This window comes from Loxodonta africana, chromosome 4 (assembly GCF_030014295.1).
Source record: "Loxodonta africana isolate mLoxAfr1 chromosome 4, mLoxAfr1.hap2, whole genome shotgun sequence".
NCBI lineage: Eukaryota > Metazoa > Chordata > Mammalia > Proboscidea > Elephantidae > Loxodonta > Loxodonta africana.
The window spans coordinates 56,781,557-56,802,513 of NC_087345.1; the positions used below are offsets into that span (position 1 = coordinate 56,781,557).

At 35.8% G+C, this 20,957-nt stretch overlaps 1 protein-coding gene across 1 annotated transcript in view; it reads right to left on the reverse strand.

Annotated features, from left to right (window-relative positions):
- The window catches only part of NAV3 (neuron navigator 3), a gene marked incomplete at its 5' end in the record, with an annotated part of 304,732 nt that overhangs the window by 20,264 nt on the left and 263,511 nt on the right, over positions 1-20,957 (reverse strand). Inside the window, 8 exons of the mRNA XM_023559140.2 lie at positions 2,647-2,882; positions 4,031-4,199; positions 4,480-4,575; positions 6,869-6,966; positions 15,224-15,398; positions 16,748-16,901; positions 18,416-18,588; positions 20,258-20,379. Coding sequence (XP_023414908.2) covers positions 2,647-2,882; positions 4,031-4,199; positions 4,480-4,575; positions 6,869-6,966; positions 15,224-15,398; positions 16,748-16,901; positions 18,416-18,588; positions 20,258-20,379 — 1,223 coding nt within the window. The remainder of the gene's footprint in view (positions 1-2,646; positions 2,883-4,030; positions 4,200-4,479; positions 4,576-6,868; positions 6,967-15,223; positions 15,399-16,747; positions 16,902-18,415; positions 18,589-20,257; positions 20,380-20,957) is intronic.

A 20,957-nucleotide genomic window follows, 5' to 3' on the forward strand; every position in this document is an offset into this window, starting at 1 on the left:
CCTAACACAACCTCAGCTTGCCGTCCCCCTTGCCTTTACACCACTCTCACTTTCTCCCATTCCTTCCCTGCAAAAAAAAAAAAGTGGGTATTCTCCGACAATTTGGCATGAACTGGCCAAATTCTCTGCCAATAACTGTGCATCCAGCATTACTGACAGCCCATTCCTATCTTACAAACATTAAAGAAACAATAAACATTTGTTTAGTTGTATTTTGTGCTTTCTTGGTGCTAAATCCCATGTGATTTCTCCATGGTTTCTTCCTATTACTGCTTCCTAGCATCGTTAGTTCTATTCACAAACACTCTTGGCAATGCTTGACTTTTCATGATTTTGCAATAACAAAAACTGAATTGACTAAATAATGGCACAAATGATTTTCTTCTGAAAAAGCAGAAAATAAGAGTGTTGGAAGCATTTGATCAAAATGTTTAAAAGGATATTCACACAAGATCATTGATTAAAAACATCTCCAAGCATTAAGCATTTTTTTAACTGATATAAAAAGAGAATATAACAGTAGATTTTGGGGGGAGGCAAATATAATAATGTAAATGAACCTACTTTATTTTAGTATGTCAAACTACATCCTTGAAAATGACCATTTAGCTTATCTTTCTTTTTGTTTTTGAAAATGAAGTTCAAAGTCAATTTATTTTATTCAAAAGTAGATTTTAAGTGATCTCAAACTATTAAAATCCCTTGGTCTATGTAATAAGTCTCTTCCACTATCATTTTCTAACCACTTTTTTTTTTCCCATAAAGAAACTTTGAAGAGTTTTGTCATATCAAAATAGAGAAAAAGCCAAAGAGAACATCAAGGATGACTAAGGGGCCTCAAACCTTTCATCTTTTTCAGCTGAAAAGAAAAGAAAAAAAAAAATTGCACTGAAAGGCTTTCTTATAAAGATACAAGGATACAGAACTCACAGCAGGCATTAAACATGTAGGCTGAACCAAACAAACAATCATGCTCTTCCTACCTCTGCATAGAGAAAAGTCAAATATTTTGCCTCAGGTTCCATGTCTCTCATAGTTGAAATGGCAATGGGTGGGTCAACCACAATTTGAATAGTGCTGAATTCCAAGGAAATATCAGGAATTCATGTGCTATATTTATTTAACTTTAAGAGATCCCATTAGCTGTATGTTCATCATTGCTCTCCTTGAAAAGTACATACAAGAACAAACAGGGGTGTGTGTGTGTGTGTGTGAGTGAGTGAGTTATTTGTGTAAGAAAGATTCACTGGCAGCCAAGGGCTATAAACAATAAATGTAGGCAACTCATAAACTATGCTTGCTGCTTGTGCTATTCTGTCTCAATCTCTTTCTTTGTCTCTCTCTCTCTCACACACACACCCCACACTCATTTAGTCCTTACCACAATCCTACTACAATTTCCATCTTGCAGCTGAGGAAACTGAGGCGCAAACAAATTCAGCGATCTGCCCAAGATCTGACAGCTGATTGGAGTTAAGGACTTAATGAACTACTCCATTAAGAACTTGTTGTTCAATAAGTTAAACGTCTACCTTTTTTCAAGAATCCAACGAGTTTTGGTCACGGTTGGGAATCAGGTTTGTTTCTGAAAATTTTAAGTCTGAGGTTTCTGAAACACTGGGTTGGTTTAAATCACTTAACTAGGTTATCTTTGGAAAAACCATGACCTGGTATCATTTGGATTCCCTCAAGTTATTGCTTATAACAGTTGCAGTTTCCCAAGACAACCTTAGGTTGAATTGATTCAGACTGTAATGAATAATTACAGGTAAAAATAGCCTAGTGTTAGGAATCATACATTTCCTTTTTAGGATTCTGTATTTTACTCAGAATATATAAAAATACTGGCTCATTTTAGCCGATTTAGTAGCTGAGAGCATTCATGTTGATTATTATGGCAGAATTTAGACCTCAGTGGATGGTAAAATGGAACAGTGCACAGTTTCCTAAGGTTCTTGAGTAAAAATCCTATGCGAATGTGACATAAGCAAACTGCTGCTCCCAGAATTTCTGCCTAGAATATTCTAATTACTCAGAACCTAGTTAACTCCTACTTATCTGTTAAGACCCAGGCCAAGTATTGCCTTTTATGTAAAGCTCTTATTCTTCCAGGAAGTTATTCTTCCCTCTTGCTTCCATAATGTTTTGCACAGACCTCTTCTACTCTAACACTTCGTAAAAGAATGTCTAAGAGAAAGCAAACTACCGTGACCCTGTCATTTTCTTTTGTATAGCTCTAATGCCCGGTGGAGTATCTGATGATGTTGTTGTGTGCTGTGTAGTTGATTCTGACTCGTAGTGACCCTATATAACAGAGTAGAACTGCCCCGTAGGGTTCCTAGGCTGTAATCTTTACAGGAGCAGATCACCAGGTTTCTTCTCCCATGGAGATGCTGGTGGGGTCAAACCACAGACCTTTCAATTAACAGCCAAGTGCTTAACTATTGTACCACCAGGGCTCCTCGAGTACCTGACAGCTGAAATGCTATTGAATGGCAGTCTTCATCTGCCAGATTCTAGTTTGAGACAAAGAAATGGATACTTTTTTCCATGCCCAATATAGCAGTCTCACACAATCCTAATACTTAATTGCTTAAAACACCAGTGGATAAACAACAGCAATTCTCTTCAGATTTTATGACTTACCTTACTTGACTTGTGGTCCACATTAAAAGTGGCGATTGCATCCTCTGTTTTTTTTCTGCCAGATTTGGTTATTACATATTCGGCAAGTTTGTTTGCTAAATAGGTTTTTCCAGTACCACTTGGTCCTGAGAGTATGATTCTGTGATGCTCCATCAACAAGTTAAAGTACCTCTGGGTAATAGGTTTAGGAATTAGCGTATCAAAAACAAAACTGTCCAGGCTGTTTTCTTCTACCCCTGAAGGAGGAAACAAAACGAAGAACATGACTTGACTTATTGTCCTACATGAGCTAGAATTTAAAATATAGTATCAACTGACAATAGAGCTGAGTTAGTAGTCCTTGCAAAATACTTTCATAAAGATGTGTTGTCATTTTAAGTCAGGAAACATGTCAATAATAAGGCAGAGTGAACATACAAACAAAAGCAAGCCGTTTCTTTTTGCTCAGGCTTGCTTCTCTTCCATAGTCTATGTTTTTTTACTTATATTTCCAGAGACATATTCCATTATTATAAATTCTATTATAAACTCTTGCACCCCTTTGAAGATGATAGTTTTGTTAAGAGTAAATGTGAAGATTATAAATATGTATACACATACACATATGTACTATGTAGGTGTGTGCATATATACGTATACGGTGTATGTGTATTTCTTACTCTTTTCCCCTTCTCTCTATTTCTGTATCTCATTTAACATCCCAGCTGTCCAATCACTTAAGCTTTTGAAGAATACAAATTGTGATGTCTGGCAAGGAATTAGGAAGGAGAGCATAAAATCAAATATTGCCAAATTCCTCTATTAACCCACAGTTTTGTATACAGATGTATTCTGAGTCTTTAATATATATGAACAAGGAATTACTGAATAGAGTATACTTCAGTTACACCACCAACAACAATAATTTAGCACTTCATCTAAAGCAAAGAAGACAGAATTTCTCGTCCCTGGCTCTTAACTTCCATTCTCTATCCCCAAGGGGTATTCACTAAAAAAAAAAATTAAAATCAAAGATATAGCAATGAATATGTTGCTTTGGACAACACAATAAAATTTTTGAACCTTCTCTAAATGTAAAATGCTAGCAGAGAAAACCTAGAAGTTGCAAATTGTTTAAATCTCTTTTTTTTTTTTTTTTTTGTGAGTCCTGGGGAATCTTCAAAATTACATTCTAAGTTTTATATCTCGGAACTCAAAGAATTTCATTTACTAGAATTTTAGTGTTTTAATAGGATTTTAGTGATTTTTTAAAAAGTATGGCTCATTGCATACCAAAACTATTAAAGAGTGATTAACACAACTTTCATACATGAAAATTTGAAGGGAAACTGCAAAAAAGAGAAATGTTAGAAAAAAAAAAACAAAAAAGTCCCTTTTTTTTTACCTTTCAGGTTCACAGTGATGATATTATTGTCTCCAACAAGATATCCACAAGGCAGCAGTTCAGGCACTTCCAGGCTATGGGACCTAATTAAATCTCCTATACAGTAGCTAGCAATGCAGTCAGAGCTCAGACCAAGGCTAGTGGATGTATCAATTCGGAACACATATTCCTAAAATGATACACACAAAAAGGAAAGTCAAAACAGTGGTTCAACTTATCCACAACAAATAAAAAAAAAAAAAACTGATGATATGAGACTAGCTGTGAAGAATTTTAAAAAATGGATAATGTAAGAACTGTTGTATTAAACAGCACAAGGAGAGAAAGCTTTCCTTAATATTTGAAACAGAGGAGAGGAAGGGCAGATGTGTCTAAGTTAGGAAAGCCAATGGAAACTCTACAATGAAATATATTTGAACACTAATATCAGGTCATATTGTACAACTTACCTTAAAGAGACGTCTAATTACACCATCTAAGACATCCCACTTGGTTTTTCCACTAACGCCAATGGACCCTATCAAATATGCCTGAGACTTCTGATCCTAAAGAAGAACAAAATCGAACAAGATAAAACCCAACTGTGTATCTAGTTTTATTACTACATTTTCACTAAAACTTACTAATGTAGTTAGTGATTAAGAGTAAAATATTAAGCCTTTGGGCTCTATAGTAAGCACACACATGATTGATTAAATAAAATAAAATACCTCAATTAACCAACCAACCAAAAAACTAACAGCAACAACAATAAGAAAAAAGAGATTAGATAAAGTGGTATATTAAGGAAAATGGATTCAAGAAGCTGATCAGTAGACTGAAAGGGGAAAGGAACAGGAAGGGATGGTTTTCCATTTTAATGCAGTGGGTGCATTTCTGAAGAAAGGCAGGCTGTAGAACGGAAATGGTGACAGAGATGAAGCAGAACTGTATGACATGAGTCCTAGAACTTCAGCCTACTACTCAGTTTTCTCATTTATTAATTTAGATTATTACTAAATTACAATCCAGCTTTAAAAAATAATAAATAATTCATGGCTGTACAACATTTATGTGTTTATAAAACAGTTCCCATTTTCAATTTATCAGAACAGTCATTGCTAAAAGAACTGACGAAGAAATCCTAAGGACTCATTTGGACAAGCAAAGCATTCATTTACAATAAAAATAATGGCCCCAAATTTAGCTTTTTTTGTAAGATGATATTTTGAGGAGTTTCTACATATATTAGAAAAATAAATAATTCAGGTTTTATAGTCTAACTGGAGCCTCTTTTATGACAGCTGGAAACAGTTACATGGAATAGTGGTCATGAGTTGATTCCGACTAATAGTGACCCTATAAGACAGAGAAAAACTGCCCCATAAGGTTTCCAAGGAATGGCTGGTGGATTCAAATTGCTGACCTTTTGGTTAGCAGCTGAACTCTTAACTACTGTGTCAGCAGGGCTCCTTGATAACATTAGATATAATTAAATAGTTGATATAATACATTCCTGGTTCCAGTCACCACCTACATGGGCTTTAAGGGATGGTAGAATAACCACTGGGTCACATGTTAGAAGATATAGACTCTACAACATACAACCCCCACCGGCTAATTAAGAAGCATGACCTTAGGTAAATCAATTAGCTAACTCAGAATCTCAATTTCTTCTCTATAATATTTAATGCTGTAAGCATAAATTTTATTGCCATCATTATTTTTACATCACTTGAGTTAGAAGCCAATGTGTTTTTCAGAAAAAGTTGAGAAATTTATAAACCAGGGTGTGTGTTTTAATTATTTTCTTATAAGCTTTATTAGAAAAAAAAAATGTTCAAAGACATTGTCTTTTAAAATTATCCTGAAAGAGAAAATTTGTTTTTTAGTGTGAGTAGAACCCAGTTAAAATGGATGCTTAAACAATACTTTATAAGCAGGTGCTTTTAAAATTAGAGATGGTTTAGGCTTTAGTGAGACTATTACAGTCTCTCACATAAAGACCCACTTGGGAAAAGCAGGCACAAGTCTGCGGCACAGGCAGAAAGTTTATGGCATTAGAATCCTTAGCACATTTGCTCAGTGTAAAAATTCACAAGTGCTATCTCAAGGGGTTTTCAAACCTAAATACTTCAATTACTTTAAAATTCTAAAGAACTTCCTTCGATTTGATAGGAAAAAAAAAAAAAAAAGGACACTTATGAATTTGTATCCTGGTCACTCAACTAAAAATTCAGCTTAAAGAATCTTTTTAGAAAGGGATAGATTCTATCCCTTTTTAGGAAGGGATAGATTCAGAATGGTATTGCCAATCTGAAGGCAATATTTAATTCCAGAAAAAATAAAATGTTTAAAAATGATACAGAAAAGTAGCCTCACTGGGTATTGTCATGCTGAGTGAGTTCAGTAGAAAAAGTGTCTTCCTGGTGTCTAGAATATTCATATAGCTTACAGTTCCTTCTTTTGTATAAAGACCAGATTGACAACTCTAGTGAAATGTTAATGCAGATTGTAAACACGACGTATAATCTACAAGTAATATCGAGACTACACTAGACAAAATGCTTCTATGAAGAAAGCAATTTTTTTTTTCAAGTTGTGGAAGCTAAGGAGATATGGGTTGACAATCAACATTGTTTTCAGAGAATGAACCACAAGGTGCATGTGAGACACATTTCTGCTTATATGATGATGTAATTTCTTTAGTGACCTTAACTTTCATGCTTGTATAATATATTAAGCTAATGCCAAGGCAAACATCTTTGTTAGTATACACACCAGAACAAATATTCGATACATCTGACTCTAAGTAATTCTCAGCCTCTCACAATAAAGAAATGAAGATTAAAGAGATACCTTTGCTTGACCGTAGCCCTTGCTTATGGAGACTATAATTTTCACACTGCGGCCATCTTTATGTCCAGTTGCATCACCAGCATCATCTAACAAAATATCTACCGAAATTTAAAAGAGAACACACACACACATACATACAATAGAGTAACATAAGATTTTTTTTTTTTTTACCATCACTGTTTTCTCCTTCAAAGTATAATTTCTTTCAATGGGAATACTTAGCCTCTGTTTCCCATTCTAAACTAACTGATTTGAAACCTCAGACTTCTAAGAAGATCAATTACTACAGCTTCACTAAAGTTTCAATGTAAGAATTTATTTCTACTTCCAACCATCTTTATCCAACTGTTAGGCTATTGCCTTTCGATGAAGAAATACGGGCTTTCTTTTTCTATTACACATAGGTCTGAGTAATGCCTAAGTAATAAAAAAAAAAAAAAAAGTCACAGTTATAACCATGACGAACCAAAAAGCAATCTGATTTTTCTATCCAACCTAAAATATCCAAGCTCAATACCCATGTAATTATGAAATGCAAAGATGCTGAGATTGACTGTCAACTCGAATTATTTTCAAGCACTTGGTACACATTCAGCTTACCTTATACCTATAATTATTAGGTTCTGTTATTGAATTTCAACCATAGCATTATACTTTCCTACAGAAATACATTAATTATCACTCATCTGTACCCCTTCTGGAAACCCTGGTGGCGTAGTGGTTAAGTACTATAGCTGCTAACCAAAAGGTCAGCAGTTCGAATCTGCCAGGTGCTCCTTGGAAACTCTATGGGGCAGTTCTACCCTGCCCTATAGGGTCACTATGAGTCGGAATCGACTCAATGGCAGTGGGTTTGGTTTTTGGCTTTTTGGTGCCCAGTATGCTTACAGATGCAAAATCAAAATGGTATTTCTAGTAATCAGCTAAGAATTACAGAAGCATGATAAAGCTAGCTAACTTTTAAAGTACCAGCCTTTAAATATGACTAAAATTAACTTTCAAAATATATTATATCACATGAATGTCCAATTGGGAGAATTATTAAGGTAAAGTATAAAGTATATATATATTTTCCTTTGACAATGATGTTACTGTAAAGTCATGCTTAATACTAAGACAATGTTTTGTGGACAAAGGAAACTCAGTGATAAGCTGGAGAGTACATACACATGGTAATGGAAGGACTGATTTGCTCTGACAAGATCTGTGATTATAACATCATAGAACCCGTTGCTGTTGCCATTGAGTCAATCCCAACTCATAGCCACCCTATAAGACAGAGTAGAACTACCCCACAGGGTTTACCACCACAGTATGGAAACAGATTGCCACAACTTTCTCCCAAGAAGTAGCTGGTGGGTTCGAACTGCTGATCTTTTAGTTAGCAGCTGAGCATTTTCACCACTGTGCCACCAAGGCTCCTTAACATTATGGAAAGAACAATTTAATAGAATGGCTTCTGAAAATGGAATGGTGTCTATTATCTTCATAATTAAAAATATAGAATTTTGAAAAAGTAAAATACTGCTTTACAAATAAAACATTAAAAAAACAGCTTTTAGAGCTTGAGGAGTATGGAGATTTTGGCTAGAAAATTTTTTATCATCAAAGAGGATCACCTTTATTGGAATTTAATCATGTGACCAGGTTAGCATTCTTACAGTGTCCCTCCTTTTTGCCTATCTCACTCAAAAGTAAAGGTCTTCTTTAAATGCCACTTTAACTCTATGACTCTATCCCCCAAACATTTAGAGTGGCTCACCATTGCTGTTCACATCTACACATCCTGTTGTTCACATCTATACATCCTGTAGTTTAGGGCCAAATAACTTCTTGATTGCTTTTGTCAATTTCTATGAATGTTCATAAATATTTAACTAATATTTATTAAACATAATAATAATAAAAAATAATAGATATCAGGAATTGTTCTGGGTATTGAGAATGAATACCAAGGTGATAAGGAAAATGAGTTCCCTGCTTTTCTGGAGTATGCATTCTAAGAAGGCAATTTCAGAATGTGTTAAGTGCTATTCAAGAAATAAACAGGGCAGGGAAATAGAGAGTAAGTAAAGAGAGCCTGCTTTAGGTAGGGAAATAGTTCTAAAAGTCTTCCTTGAGGAAGAGTAAGATCAGAAGGCTGAGAAAGAACTAGGCATGTGAAGAGCCAGGGAAAGAGAGGTTCAGTCATCAAGACAAGTTCAAAAGCCTTGACGTAGGAGCTCTTTATACTGAAGAAACAGATACAATTCAGGGTATTGAGAGTGTGGAGATCAAAGGGGAAGGGTGTTATGATGTGATGTTGAAGTGGATGAGGGTCAGAGCATATACAGCCTAGTAGTCCACATTAAGGGGTTTAGCCTGATTCCCGACCCACATATCTATTTAAGTTTGCCTGGGAACATCCTATTTATTTCATGTCCCTCTTACTCTTGACCCCACATGTTTACCAGTTTGTCACAGTGTAGGGGCTTATGTGTTGCTGTGATGCTGGAAGCTATGTCACTGGTATTCAAAAACCAGCAGGGTCACCCATGGTGGACAGGTTTCAGTTGAGCTTCCAGACTAAGACAGGCTAGGAAGAAGGACCTGGCAGCCTACTTCTGAAAAAAATTAACCAGTGAAAACCTAATGAGTAGCAGTGGAACATTGTCTGATATAGTGCCAGAAGATGAGCCCCTTAGGTTGGAAGGCACTCGAAATACAAGTGGGGACTCCTTGAAGTAGAGTCAACCTTAATGATGTTGATGGAGTCAAACTTTTAGGATCTTCATGTGCTGATGTGGTATGACTCAAAATGAGGAGAAACAGCTGCAAACATCCATTAACAATCAGAACACGGGATATACGAACTATGAATCTAGGGAAACCGGAAGCTGTCAAAAATTAAATGGAAAGCATAAAGATCCATATCCTAGGCATTAAAAAAAAAAAAAAAAAGTGAGCTGAAATCGACTGGAATTGGCCATTTTGAAGTGGACGATCATATGGTCTACTATACTGGGAATGATAAATTGAAGAGGAAAGCCATTGCATCTATCGTCAAAAAGAACATTTCAAGAGCCAACCTGAAGTACAATGCTGTCAGTGATAGGATAATATCCATATGTCTATAAGGAAGACCAGTTAATAAGACTATTCAAATTTATGCACCAATCACTACGGCCAAAGAGGAAGAAATCAAATATTTTTGCCAACTTCTGCGGTCTGAAATTGATCAAACATGTAATCAAGATGCACTGATAATTACTGGTGACTGGAATGCGAAAGTTGGAGACAAAGAAGAAGGATCAGTAGTTGGAAATATGGCCTTAGTAACAGAAATGATGTCAGAGATCATATGATAGAATTTTGCAAGACCAATGACTTTTTCATTGCAAATACCTTTTTTCAGTAACATAAAATGGCAACTATCATGTGGACCTTGACAGATAGAATACACAGGAATCAAATCAGTACTTTTGTGGAAAGAGACAATGGAAAAGCTTAATATCATCAGCCAGAACAAGGCCAAGGGCCATCTGTGGAACAGACCATAAATTGTTCATACGCAGGTTCAAGTTGAAGCTGAAGAAAATTAGAACAAATCCACGAGAGCCAAAGTACAACCTGGAATATATCTCACCTGAATTTAGAGACAATCTCAAGAATGAACTGATGCATTGAACATCAAGGACCGACGATCAGGTGAGTTGTGGAACGACATCAAGGACATCGCACAAGAAGAAAGCAAGAGGTCATTAAAAAGACAAGAATGAAAGAAAAGACCAAAATGGATGTCAGAAGAGACTCTGAAACTTGCTCTTGAACATCAGGTAGTTAAAGCGAATGGAAGAAATGATGAAGTAAAAGAGCTGAACAGAAGATTTCAAAGAAGACAAAGTAAAGTATTATAATGAAATGTGCAAAGACCTGGAGTTAGAAAACCAAAAGGGAAGAACATGCTCCGCATTTCTCAAGCCAAAAGAACTGAAGAAAAAAATCAAGCCTCGAGTTGTAATACTGAAGGGTTCTATGGGCAAAATGCCGAATGGCTCAGGAAGCATAAAAAGTAGATGGAAGGAATACACAGAGTCACTGTACTAAAAGTAATTGTTCAATTTTCAATCATTTAAGAATGTAGCATATAATCAAGAACCAATGTTACTGAAAGAAGACGTTTAAGCTGCACTGAAGACACTGGTGAAAAGCAAGGCTCCAGGAATTGATGGGACACAAACTGAGATGCTTCAACAAACAGATGTAGCACTGGAAGTGCTCACTCATCTATGCCAAGAAATTTGGAAGACGGCTACCTGGCCAACTGGCTGGAAGAGATCCATTTTTACACCTATTCCAAAGAAAGGTGATCCAACAGAATCCAGAAATTATTAAACAATTATCATTAATATCACGTGAAAGTAAAATTTTGCTGAAGATCATTCAAAACAGTTGCAGCAGTACATCAACAGGGAACTGCTGGAAATTCAAGCTGGATTCAGAAGAGTGAATTGAACTAGAAATATCATTGCTGATGTCAGATGGACCATGGCTGAAAGCAGGGAATACCAGAAAGATGTTTACCTGTTTTATTGACTATGAAAAGGCATTAGGCTATGCGGATCAACACAAATTACAGATAACATTGCGCAGAATGGGAATCCAGAACACTTAATCGTGCTTATGAGGAACATTTACATAGACCAAGAGGAAGTCGGTCCAACAGAACAAAGGGATAGTGCATGGAGTAAAGTCAGGAAAGGTGCATCAGGGTTGTATCTTTTCACCATACTTATTCAATCTGTATGCTGAGCAAATAATCTGAGAAGCTGGACTATATGAAGAATATATCATGATTGGAGGAAGGCTCACTAACAACCTGTGTTATGCAGATGGCATAACTTTGCTTGCTGAAAGTGAAGAGGACTTGAAGCTTTCTAATGAAGATCAAACACTACAGTCTTCAGTATTGATTACACCTCAACATAAAGAAAACAAAAATCCTCACAACTGGACCAATAAGCAACATCATGATAAACAGAGAAAAGACTGAAGTTTCAAGGATTTCATTTTACCTGGATCCACAATCAACACCCATGGAAGCAGCAGTAAAGAAATCAAAGGATGCACGGCACTGGGCAAATCTCTTTAAAGTGCTCAAAAGCAAAGATACTACTTTGAGGACTGAGGTGCATCTGACCCAAGCCATGGTATTTTCAATTGCCTCATATACATGTGAAAGCTGGACAATGAATAAGGAAGACTGAAGAATTGATGCCTTTGAATTATGGTGTTGGCAAAGAATATACCACAGACTGCTAAAAGAATGAACAAATCTGTCTTGGAAGAAGTATAGCCAGAATGCTCCTTAGAAACAAGAATGGCGAGCCTTTGCCTCACATACTTTGGACATGCTATCAGGAGGGACCAGTCCCTGGAGAAGTACTTCGCCCTTGGAAAAGCAGAAGGTAAGTAGAAAAGAGGAAGACCATCAATGAAATGGATTGACACAGTGGCTACAACAATGGCTTCAAGCATAAGAACGATTATGAGGATGGCACAGAACCAGGCGATATTTCGTTCTGCTGTGCATAGGGTCACTATACGTCAGAATTGACTCGACGGCACCTAACAGCAACAACTTACTCTTGAAAATTATACTTAAAATAGAAATTTTTCCTCACATAAGTAAATATTTACCAATAAATGAGTGAATGACTACCCTTGGCTTTTATATATGTGGCTACTTTAAGCTAAATTAATATAGTGGATGAAAGGTCATTCACCGATTTATCCAGTCCTGGGTTGAGTACTAGCTCTGCCACTGACTAGTTGGATGATATTGTACAAATCATTATGGTTAGATTCCTAAGTCTTGGTTTTTTCATCCATAAAATGGAGCTAATAGAACACCTCCTTCCTAGGATTATTTTAAAACAGTAAAAGAGGTAATGCTTTTACTTTCTTTAGTTTGCTTAGCTGTTTGGCTCATTACTCCTTTTCTGTGTATTTATATTAACTTCTGCTATTGACAGTGGGAAGGTCACATCATGAATCACTCTGGGCTTCTACCTGTTCACATTATATTGACAGGAGTGATGGTCACCCAAAGAAGCAACTCCAGGGAAAAACAAAAGGTATGAGATGAGGTTTTTTTTTTTTAAAAAAAAAAAACAAAACAGAAAATAAGTTATGGTCTTCTGACAACATTTTAAAGGAAAAATAAAAAGATCTCCATTCGCTTTTCAAAGTTCTATCTTTATTGGATGCATGGAATGTTCTGCTATATTTCAAGAATGGGACATTTGTCAGTTATACTCTCTACCACTTCTTTTCTTTCCTTATTAATCACGAACTCTAGAAAGCTTCCCTGTTAAAAATCCCCAGCTTAAAATATTTCTGACTTACAAAATTTTAACCCACTAAATAAGAGTGAATGAAAACAGTATCCTAGTCATCTGATTTCTTTTTGTTTTCTTAGTTCAGAGATCAGTACTACTGTTGAGATGTAATCAAGGAAATAAAATTACATAGGAATAAACATTAATGATGAAATGGTTACTTTAAAAAGAATATTTTTGAAAAAAAAATTGCCTTTGCCGCTTAAAAACTGGCACAAATTCTAAATCATGGCCATTAGTGGGGTTAAGTCTGGCAAACACAAATATTGTAAAATTAATTTCCTCAGTATGGTATTTATAATTTCTAGTCTTTCCTAATCATTTTAGTTTTGTTTCTATATGTTTGTTCTTTCTGCATTGCTTTAATATCTATCTTGCCTCCCTCAAGCCTTATATTTACCCAGAGAACAAAACAAAATCATGAAGCACAGGCAATGAAATCCTGCATTTTCAAGTGGTGTTTTAAACTATCCTGTAAAGTACGATTGCTGGTCTTTCTTAGGAATCAAGCTGGGGACAGAGATGTGCACTGGTTGCCAGTAGGTACGGAAACTACTTCACCTCTCTGTCAGGCTCATCTCCAAGGAGACAATACTCAGGATATTTCTCGGAACCCTCAGATTCTATACATCTCAATTTTTTTTTAGTATCTTTTGAGAAGTATGGATAACACTTGACATATAATTTATACAATAAAGCTACTACCATTTATCTCCACAGTCCTTTTTTTTTATAATCTGTAAGTTCATTTAATTCTGAACTATCTCTCTTCTTTCTTAGCCAATGATATTAGTTTTACTTGATGCTTATTCCCCAAATTTATTTCCTTCTTCAAATCACTCCCCCAAGCCCCACATACGTTTTGTTTTCCTGAATTATATATGGTTAATTCACAATTGCTTTTAAGGCATAAGATGAAGGCAGGTATATATTCGGGTCTTTCATTTCACATTTTGAAGGGAAGATGTAATAGTAGAGTTAAAAAATTTTTTTTAAATAATTTTGTAAAACCAGATCAATAATTTGAGCATGAAAATTCAGACTTTTTGGAAACGAAAGATGTGATTCAGTGAAAATGTAATCAGTATCAGCATGCTGTGCAATTTTATTCATCTTCTTGTTCTTATTCTTCTATTTCTTCTTTTAGATTTTAGTGTAATTTAAGGCAAGCGGTGAATAGTCTCAATGCTGTAACAGTCTAGTTACCCAGGAACATATATGTTTTTGGTTTCCAGGCGTCATCTGGTGGTTGTGCCTTGTAATTACCACAGGTCCTCATTTAAATTTTTCCTAAACAAATCCTATACACAAGATGATTCAGTGCCATATTTAATTAGATATTAAGATGAAATTATGTTATGTAATTCTATTTGCAATTGAATCAAAACCATTCCCTTGTTCCATCATTAGTACCCTTGAATACAATAACAGAAGCTGCTATGTTCTTTTTATTTGTTTGTAGAAAATTTAATAAAGTTGGGTAATGTAGGTATCTCTGGGGAACATCATGTAGGATCATACAGGCTAATTTAGAAACAGGTCCTGATACACTTATAAATGAACCCTATGCATTTAAAACATTGCATATTGCATGGGTTTTTTTTTTTTTATATTGCATGGGGTTATTATTATTATAGTCATGAGTACTAATGATTATCACTGAGACTACCATTTTTCATCTAAATTAAGGAGGAAGTACATTCCCAAGCACAAGTGATTTTAAGAACACAGTTAGGAAAATTCTCTCTCTTAGACCTTCCTTCACTCTTTCACAGAGAATGTCCTTTAAAAATAACAACTATGTAGGATACATGTATAAGAGAAAAATAGGACTGTTTCTGAGAAATAGGGTGTTAACATTTTTAAGAGGGTGTGGGAGAGAACGGTGGTGGATAAGCTCCTCAAAATTCCAGGCTGTTCTCCCTGTTAAGTCATAGGCATGCTTTGGTTCAGGCAGGAATGTGCACAAAATCACCTGAGGTAACAGACTCTGTGATGTTCAAATTGTTCAGAGAGAGTCCTAATGACTGCCGTGAAGACGAAGAGGAGGTGCTGCTCGAGGATTCCGAGGGGGGCCGCGCAGGCTTAGCTGTGTTACCAGTTTCTGCCTTCAACCGGTCATTTTCGGCCTTCAGAATTTCAATTTCATTCTGTTGTCAAGGTGGAAAACACGAAAAAAAAATTGAGTGAATTGGTGGAGAGACATGGTACTAACTCGCCAGAATTAATTAGTTTGTTAAATAAAGCATGTGGTAATACATTAAATGAACAAATGTATATTAATAAAACAAGATTTCCTTTGAGAGAAGAAAAAATAACTTTTTCTGTTTCTCACATACATGTATATGTATTCACAAATACAGAAACACTATCCATTATATATTTTTTTATTATTATTTCTTGAATGTATCATATATTTGAGGAGTTTTCCATGACTTGGTCTCATTTGCATTAAGAATAACATAATTGAATAACTCATAACATTTCTCATTTTAAAAGGAAGGTTAAAATCCTGTAGACAAATAATATAATGCCATTTGTAATACCCTGAAGTTCATGAACAGTTGAAAAACAAAGAAAAAACAATATAAATAATTTGATTTAAAATTACTTCAGAACCCTAGGTAACATGTAAAAAAGTTTTTGTTCCTTTAAATAGGGGCACTAAGCTCATAAAAACAACAAAAGCCTTTTGATGAATATACACAGTGGCAGGTCAATCTGCTCAACAATGAGCTTTTCTTATTTCAGTCGTCTGTGGTACCAAGTGATTACTGGTTTACAATAATAAAATGAAAACTTGGGCTGAGTATAGACTGGTTCCCAATTTAGCCTTCAGATGCTTCGGTGAAATACAAAAGCTTTACTTCTACAGATGGCATTCTACATCACTCTTACTTCTATATTCAGAAACCTGTGTTAACTTTTTGTAGTTTCCTCATTACTGTTGTTTCTCAAAAGAAAACAGGTAAAGGTATTTGAAAGTCAGATTTCAAAAGAACAAAAGGGAGCAAACATAAAGGTAAAAATCCATTATTGTTAAGTCGATTCCAACCCATAGGACACAGTAGAACTGCCCCATAGAGTTTCCAAGGAGCAGCTGGTAGATTCAAACTGCTGACCTTTTGGTTAGCAGCCAAGCTCTTAACCACTATGCCACCAGGGCTTCAACATAAAGGTAAACCATGGAAAAGTGATGGAGCAATAATTGTACTAGCTTCTTTAAAAATTTAGCTCTCAATCTGAATCCAATCATAAGTACAAGTGTCTTGAGTGGTCCTAGAGTGTAACTGACCAGTTTACACTCCTTCTTGCAGCCCTGGATTTGACAAAATTCTCCACCCGTACTGAGTAAGAAATAAGTTGCAAAGATTTAATGAATAGGGTACATTTCCACAGTAAGTTTAGAAGCGGAAATGTTTCAATAATAGTCACAAGAAGAAAATAAGCAGCCTTTTTATCTCTCCTGAATTTTCCTTGTAGGTGCTTCAGCACTGACCTGCATGCGGTTCATGGCTTCCCGGATCTGGTCAAGGTGATGAGCAGAGCTGAGGGCCTCCAGACGGATATCTGTTAATTTTAATTCCTTTTCTCTGAGCTCACTCTTCAGCTGCAGAATTATTTCTGCCTCAGCTTCTGTGCATTCACAGATTCTAAAGAAGGAAAAGAACACAAAACCAGCGGTTGGGGAAAGCTAGAATATTATGAAAACAATGTCTCTTTTAAAGGCTGGTCTGTGTTATTATCCAGCAGGTACAGAAATTATTTGCTGCTGGCAAAACCTAGAGACACGGAGAAAGAGTTTTACAAACAGTAACATGTTCGTAGGCTCAAAACTGAAAACAGTAGCTTTTTCTTTCAATCTTCTTATTTTTCAAAGTTTGAAAATACTATTACTGGATATAAAATGACCCTCAAAATTCCCTTATTGCTTATATATATAGGGCTGAAGAATCATAGACTTAGTACATTTCTTTCTATCCTTTTCAATGACCTTAAATATCCATTTGTAACGTATAAGACAGTTTTTTTTTAACCTTATTTTCTTCTTCTGTAAAACTGTGCAAGAAATGACCTTATCTGACTGCCACAACACCTTCTTCCAGATACCATGAAAATCCAATATAAATATTGTGGGAAATAAATTAGAGAGATGAGTTGTGGATATTTAAATAATGGATGAGCGTTATATAATCTTCCTGGTAAGCTCAGCTGATGTAGGAGATCACAGCTAATAAAGTTAAATCGCAGGTTTCAACCCACACAAGCAGGTTAGCTGAAGCTGTTTGAAGGTCATATACATTATATCCTTATTGTTTGTTTTGTAGGAAATGTGTTGAAATGATTTGTTTTATATTAACCAATATCTTTTCCATTTAAAATGTGAGGACTAGGTTGCTGGTCAGGAAATGATAGCGCTATGTTCTTCCATTCTATATCGTGCTAAAATGATGTGTCAAAGCATAGTGGTCCTATTCTATATGGGAGATCTTCCCTAAGCACTGTCATGGGTATACAAGAAAGCCTGAATTAAACAGTATATAAAACAAAGAGAATCATCAGAGCACATGTTTTTACATTCTAAATGTTGTATTCCTTCTGTACTCTGAAATCATGGTCTACCACAAAAATGCTCTGTTAGATTATCGAATAAAAGTAAAGCGGACTGCAGTTTGGTCTTAGGAAACTGAATTTTACTTGAAACAGACAGATAGAAATTTATACTGTTGAAATGCATGCGAGTGATTTTAGAAAAAGCAAAAGCAAACGCCGCTGAGGTTAGATCTATGCAGTTTTCATGCATCACACTCCATTTTACCGGGATCTGTGCTTGTAAGTCACAGGGCCATTTTGCCGTTTCTTTGGTGGCCAGGCAAGAGGTGACCTGCATATATGCACAGTTAGACAGGTGCAAGTGAAAAGAAGCGAAAATAATGATGTAGAGAACTGGAGAACCAGATAAAGAAACACTGGAATTCCAAAACATGAAAAATGAAAGAGAAACAAATGCTGTCCAGCATTCTAAGAAAGGTCTGGAAATGACTCGTACCAGTCAGGTGCTGCAGTTGTGAAAGTACACCCTGATTACATTTAGAACATAAATATGGCCTTGGCTTGATGATGTTTATTAAAAATACTCCAGCATTCTGCAGATGGTGTGACTTACGCTGAGGCGGATTGCGAGGGCTTCATGGATGCCGACCCACAGTCACCAGCGTTATGGGGCAACTTGGGGGATGCCGGAAGGGAGGAATCTGTAAGCTCTTCAATGTCCGAATGTGAGGAAGGAGGCTTGGTGGATTTTTTCTTTCCAAAGGCTTGTTTGAATGAGCTTCTCAGCTGAAAGGAGAGAAATTACCTTTGTCTATTTGCACTTGGGGAGCTTTTGCTTTGAGGAGTTAGTTTGCAGGTGCCATCCTAGCCACTGCCTGGGGTCAGTATATATAAGCAGAGTATTAACAGTTGCAGCACAGTATCTCTAAAACAAATGATACCATGTTTTGTGGTTTTGTTTTATTCTTGGATTAATCCAGCGCAGCGCAAACATGGGAGGCTTTTAAATAGTGCAGGGTCAAGGGCACGGCTGTCAGAGCACTCATTTAAAACTAAGTACCTTGAAGGGATCTCCATTCCCAAGTCTTCTCCCTTCAAGGCAATTTGTTTTAAATGGCCACTTTAGAGCTACAATCATGTCCTGCTGACAGTATAAATGTAAAAGCAAAACGAGAGCAAATTCACCTAACACTTCATTAATTGTGATTTTCTATTCAAATTTTCAATCCCCAGACTATTGAAAACCAGAATTGGTATCCCCTATGGCTCTATTCAGAAGGTGGTTTTACTAGTTCTCTTTAAAATTTGAGACTCAAATGAAAAGACACAAAGAAAAGACATACAAGGTAATCTGTTTTTAAAAGGTATAAAAGCCTACTGCCATAATGAATAGCATTCATGCCAAGGTAGGTTTTTTTTTTAAGTTTTTTATTTTTAAATAGACGCATGCCAAATTGTCCACGGTTTATATTCACCTCACTTCCTCTAGAGTTCACCTTGCAGAAACATGAAAAGAGTGTGGAATTACAAATCAAGGGAATGAAGGCTGGTTAGTATTTAAAATATTACCTGCATAAACATTTTGTTTAAAACAAAACAAAAGACAATTCTTTCATTATTTATAGAAAGCACCCCAGCAATATGCTCTGATAGCTTTGTTTTGGGTTTCATAAAGAGTTATCCTTATTTAAAATCTACTTAGTTTGATAGTATTAAAAGCACTCCTTTAACTTCATTGTTTTTAAAGATTTTCCAGTGACAGCATCTTTCCCTCATTAGCATTTAGCAATTGTTTAATATTATCATAAATTATATCTCTAGCAAACCTAAGGCACAGTTCTATTCAAGTACATTTCTAGGTTTCTCCTATATCCCATGGGTTAAAAAAAAATAGGAAAGAAAAAAAAAAACAAGCAGATACTAAAGTAGTTGCTTTCTTATCACTTTGGAAGCCCTGTTGATGGGGATATTTTCAAGGCTTCTTTTTCCTTCTCCAATTCCAATTCTCCACCTCTTCCTCCATTTACTGCCTCCTCTACCACCACCGTTATCACCATCATCATCTTTACTCCCAAAATAAACTCTTGCTCTAAGACATTTATTTATATATATATCACCTTATTTTTTTTTTCAACATCTCTGTAACATCAGTACCAATAGCCTATTTTTACAGATGAACACATTTAGGCCCCCTGAAAAGGTGAAGTAACCTGCCCAAGATCCAAACTGTAAGTGGCAGAGCTGGGATTCAAACCGAAGCTTATTGCCAACTCCAAAATGTATGCTTTTCAACACAATACCACGCTTATCTTGGTGATATGTGAAGAATCTGAGGAGCCAGTAATTTGAATGGGATTCTTTATAAACTTCTGCACATCTCTACAGCCCAAAAGTAAACATCCTGACTCACTGTGCAATAATAAACTTTTGAATTAGATTAATGATGATGGCTTACCCAGTTTTTCTTTTTCTTTTTCTTGGAGTCAGCATCGTTACCACTGCCAATGCTGGAATGACTTGTGGCACTGTTGATACTAGAAACGCTTTCAGAGGAATGCTGTCTTCGGATGCGAAGATCTAGCAACAGGTAGAGAGTATCACATTTGCTCATAAAGACTCTCAGTCTGAACAAATAAGACTTTTAGACTTTCTGAGAACAAGTTCTCCAATAAAGGTCAACAAGGCTTTGTACAGATCATTTAGAGGCGGTTTTTGATTTTATGAGTTCAATAAAGTACAAGACTATTTGCTTTCCTTAACTGAGTTATCTGCATTAATATTCAACGGGAGTCTGCAGCACTGGTATTTAATGAGTTCAGAGTTTTGCCCAAAAAATGAAATGCTATGCTAGTGATTTCTACTGAATACCTGAATCAAACAGTGCTTCCAAAATGATTTATTCCAAATGATTAGTTCCATGGAGTGGATAGAAACTCATAATAGCATAACAATTAATTGTATCTTTTTAATATTTGTTCTTTGAATAAGGTTGCCAAAGCCAAATATATTAATTTTCCATTTCATAGAATCATATCATGTTAGAGCCAAAACAAACCTTAGAAGTCATCTAACCAACGACTTCATTTCACAGATGAGGAAACTGAAGTGTGAAGAAGTTTAGTAACGTAACCAAGGTCAAAGAGCCAAAGAGGGGA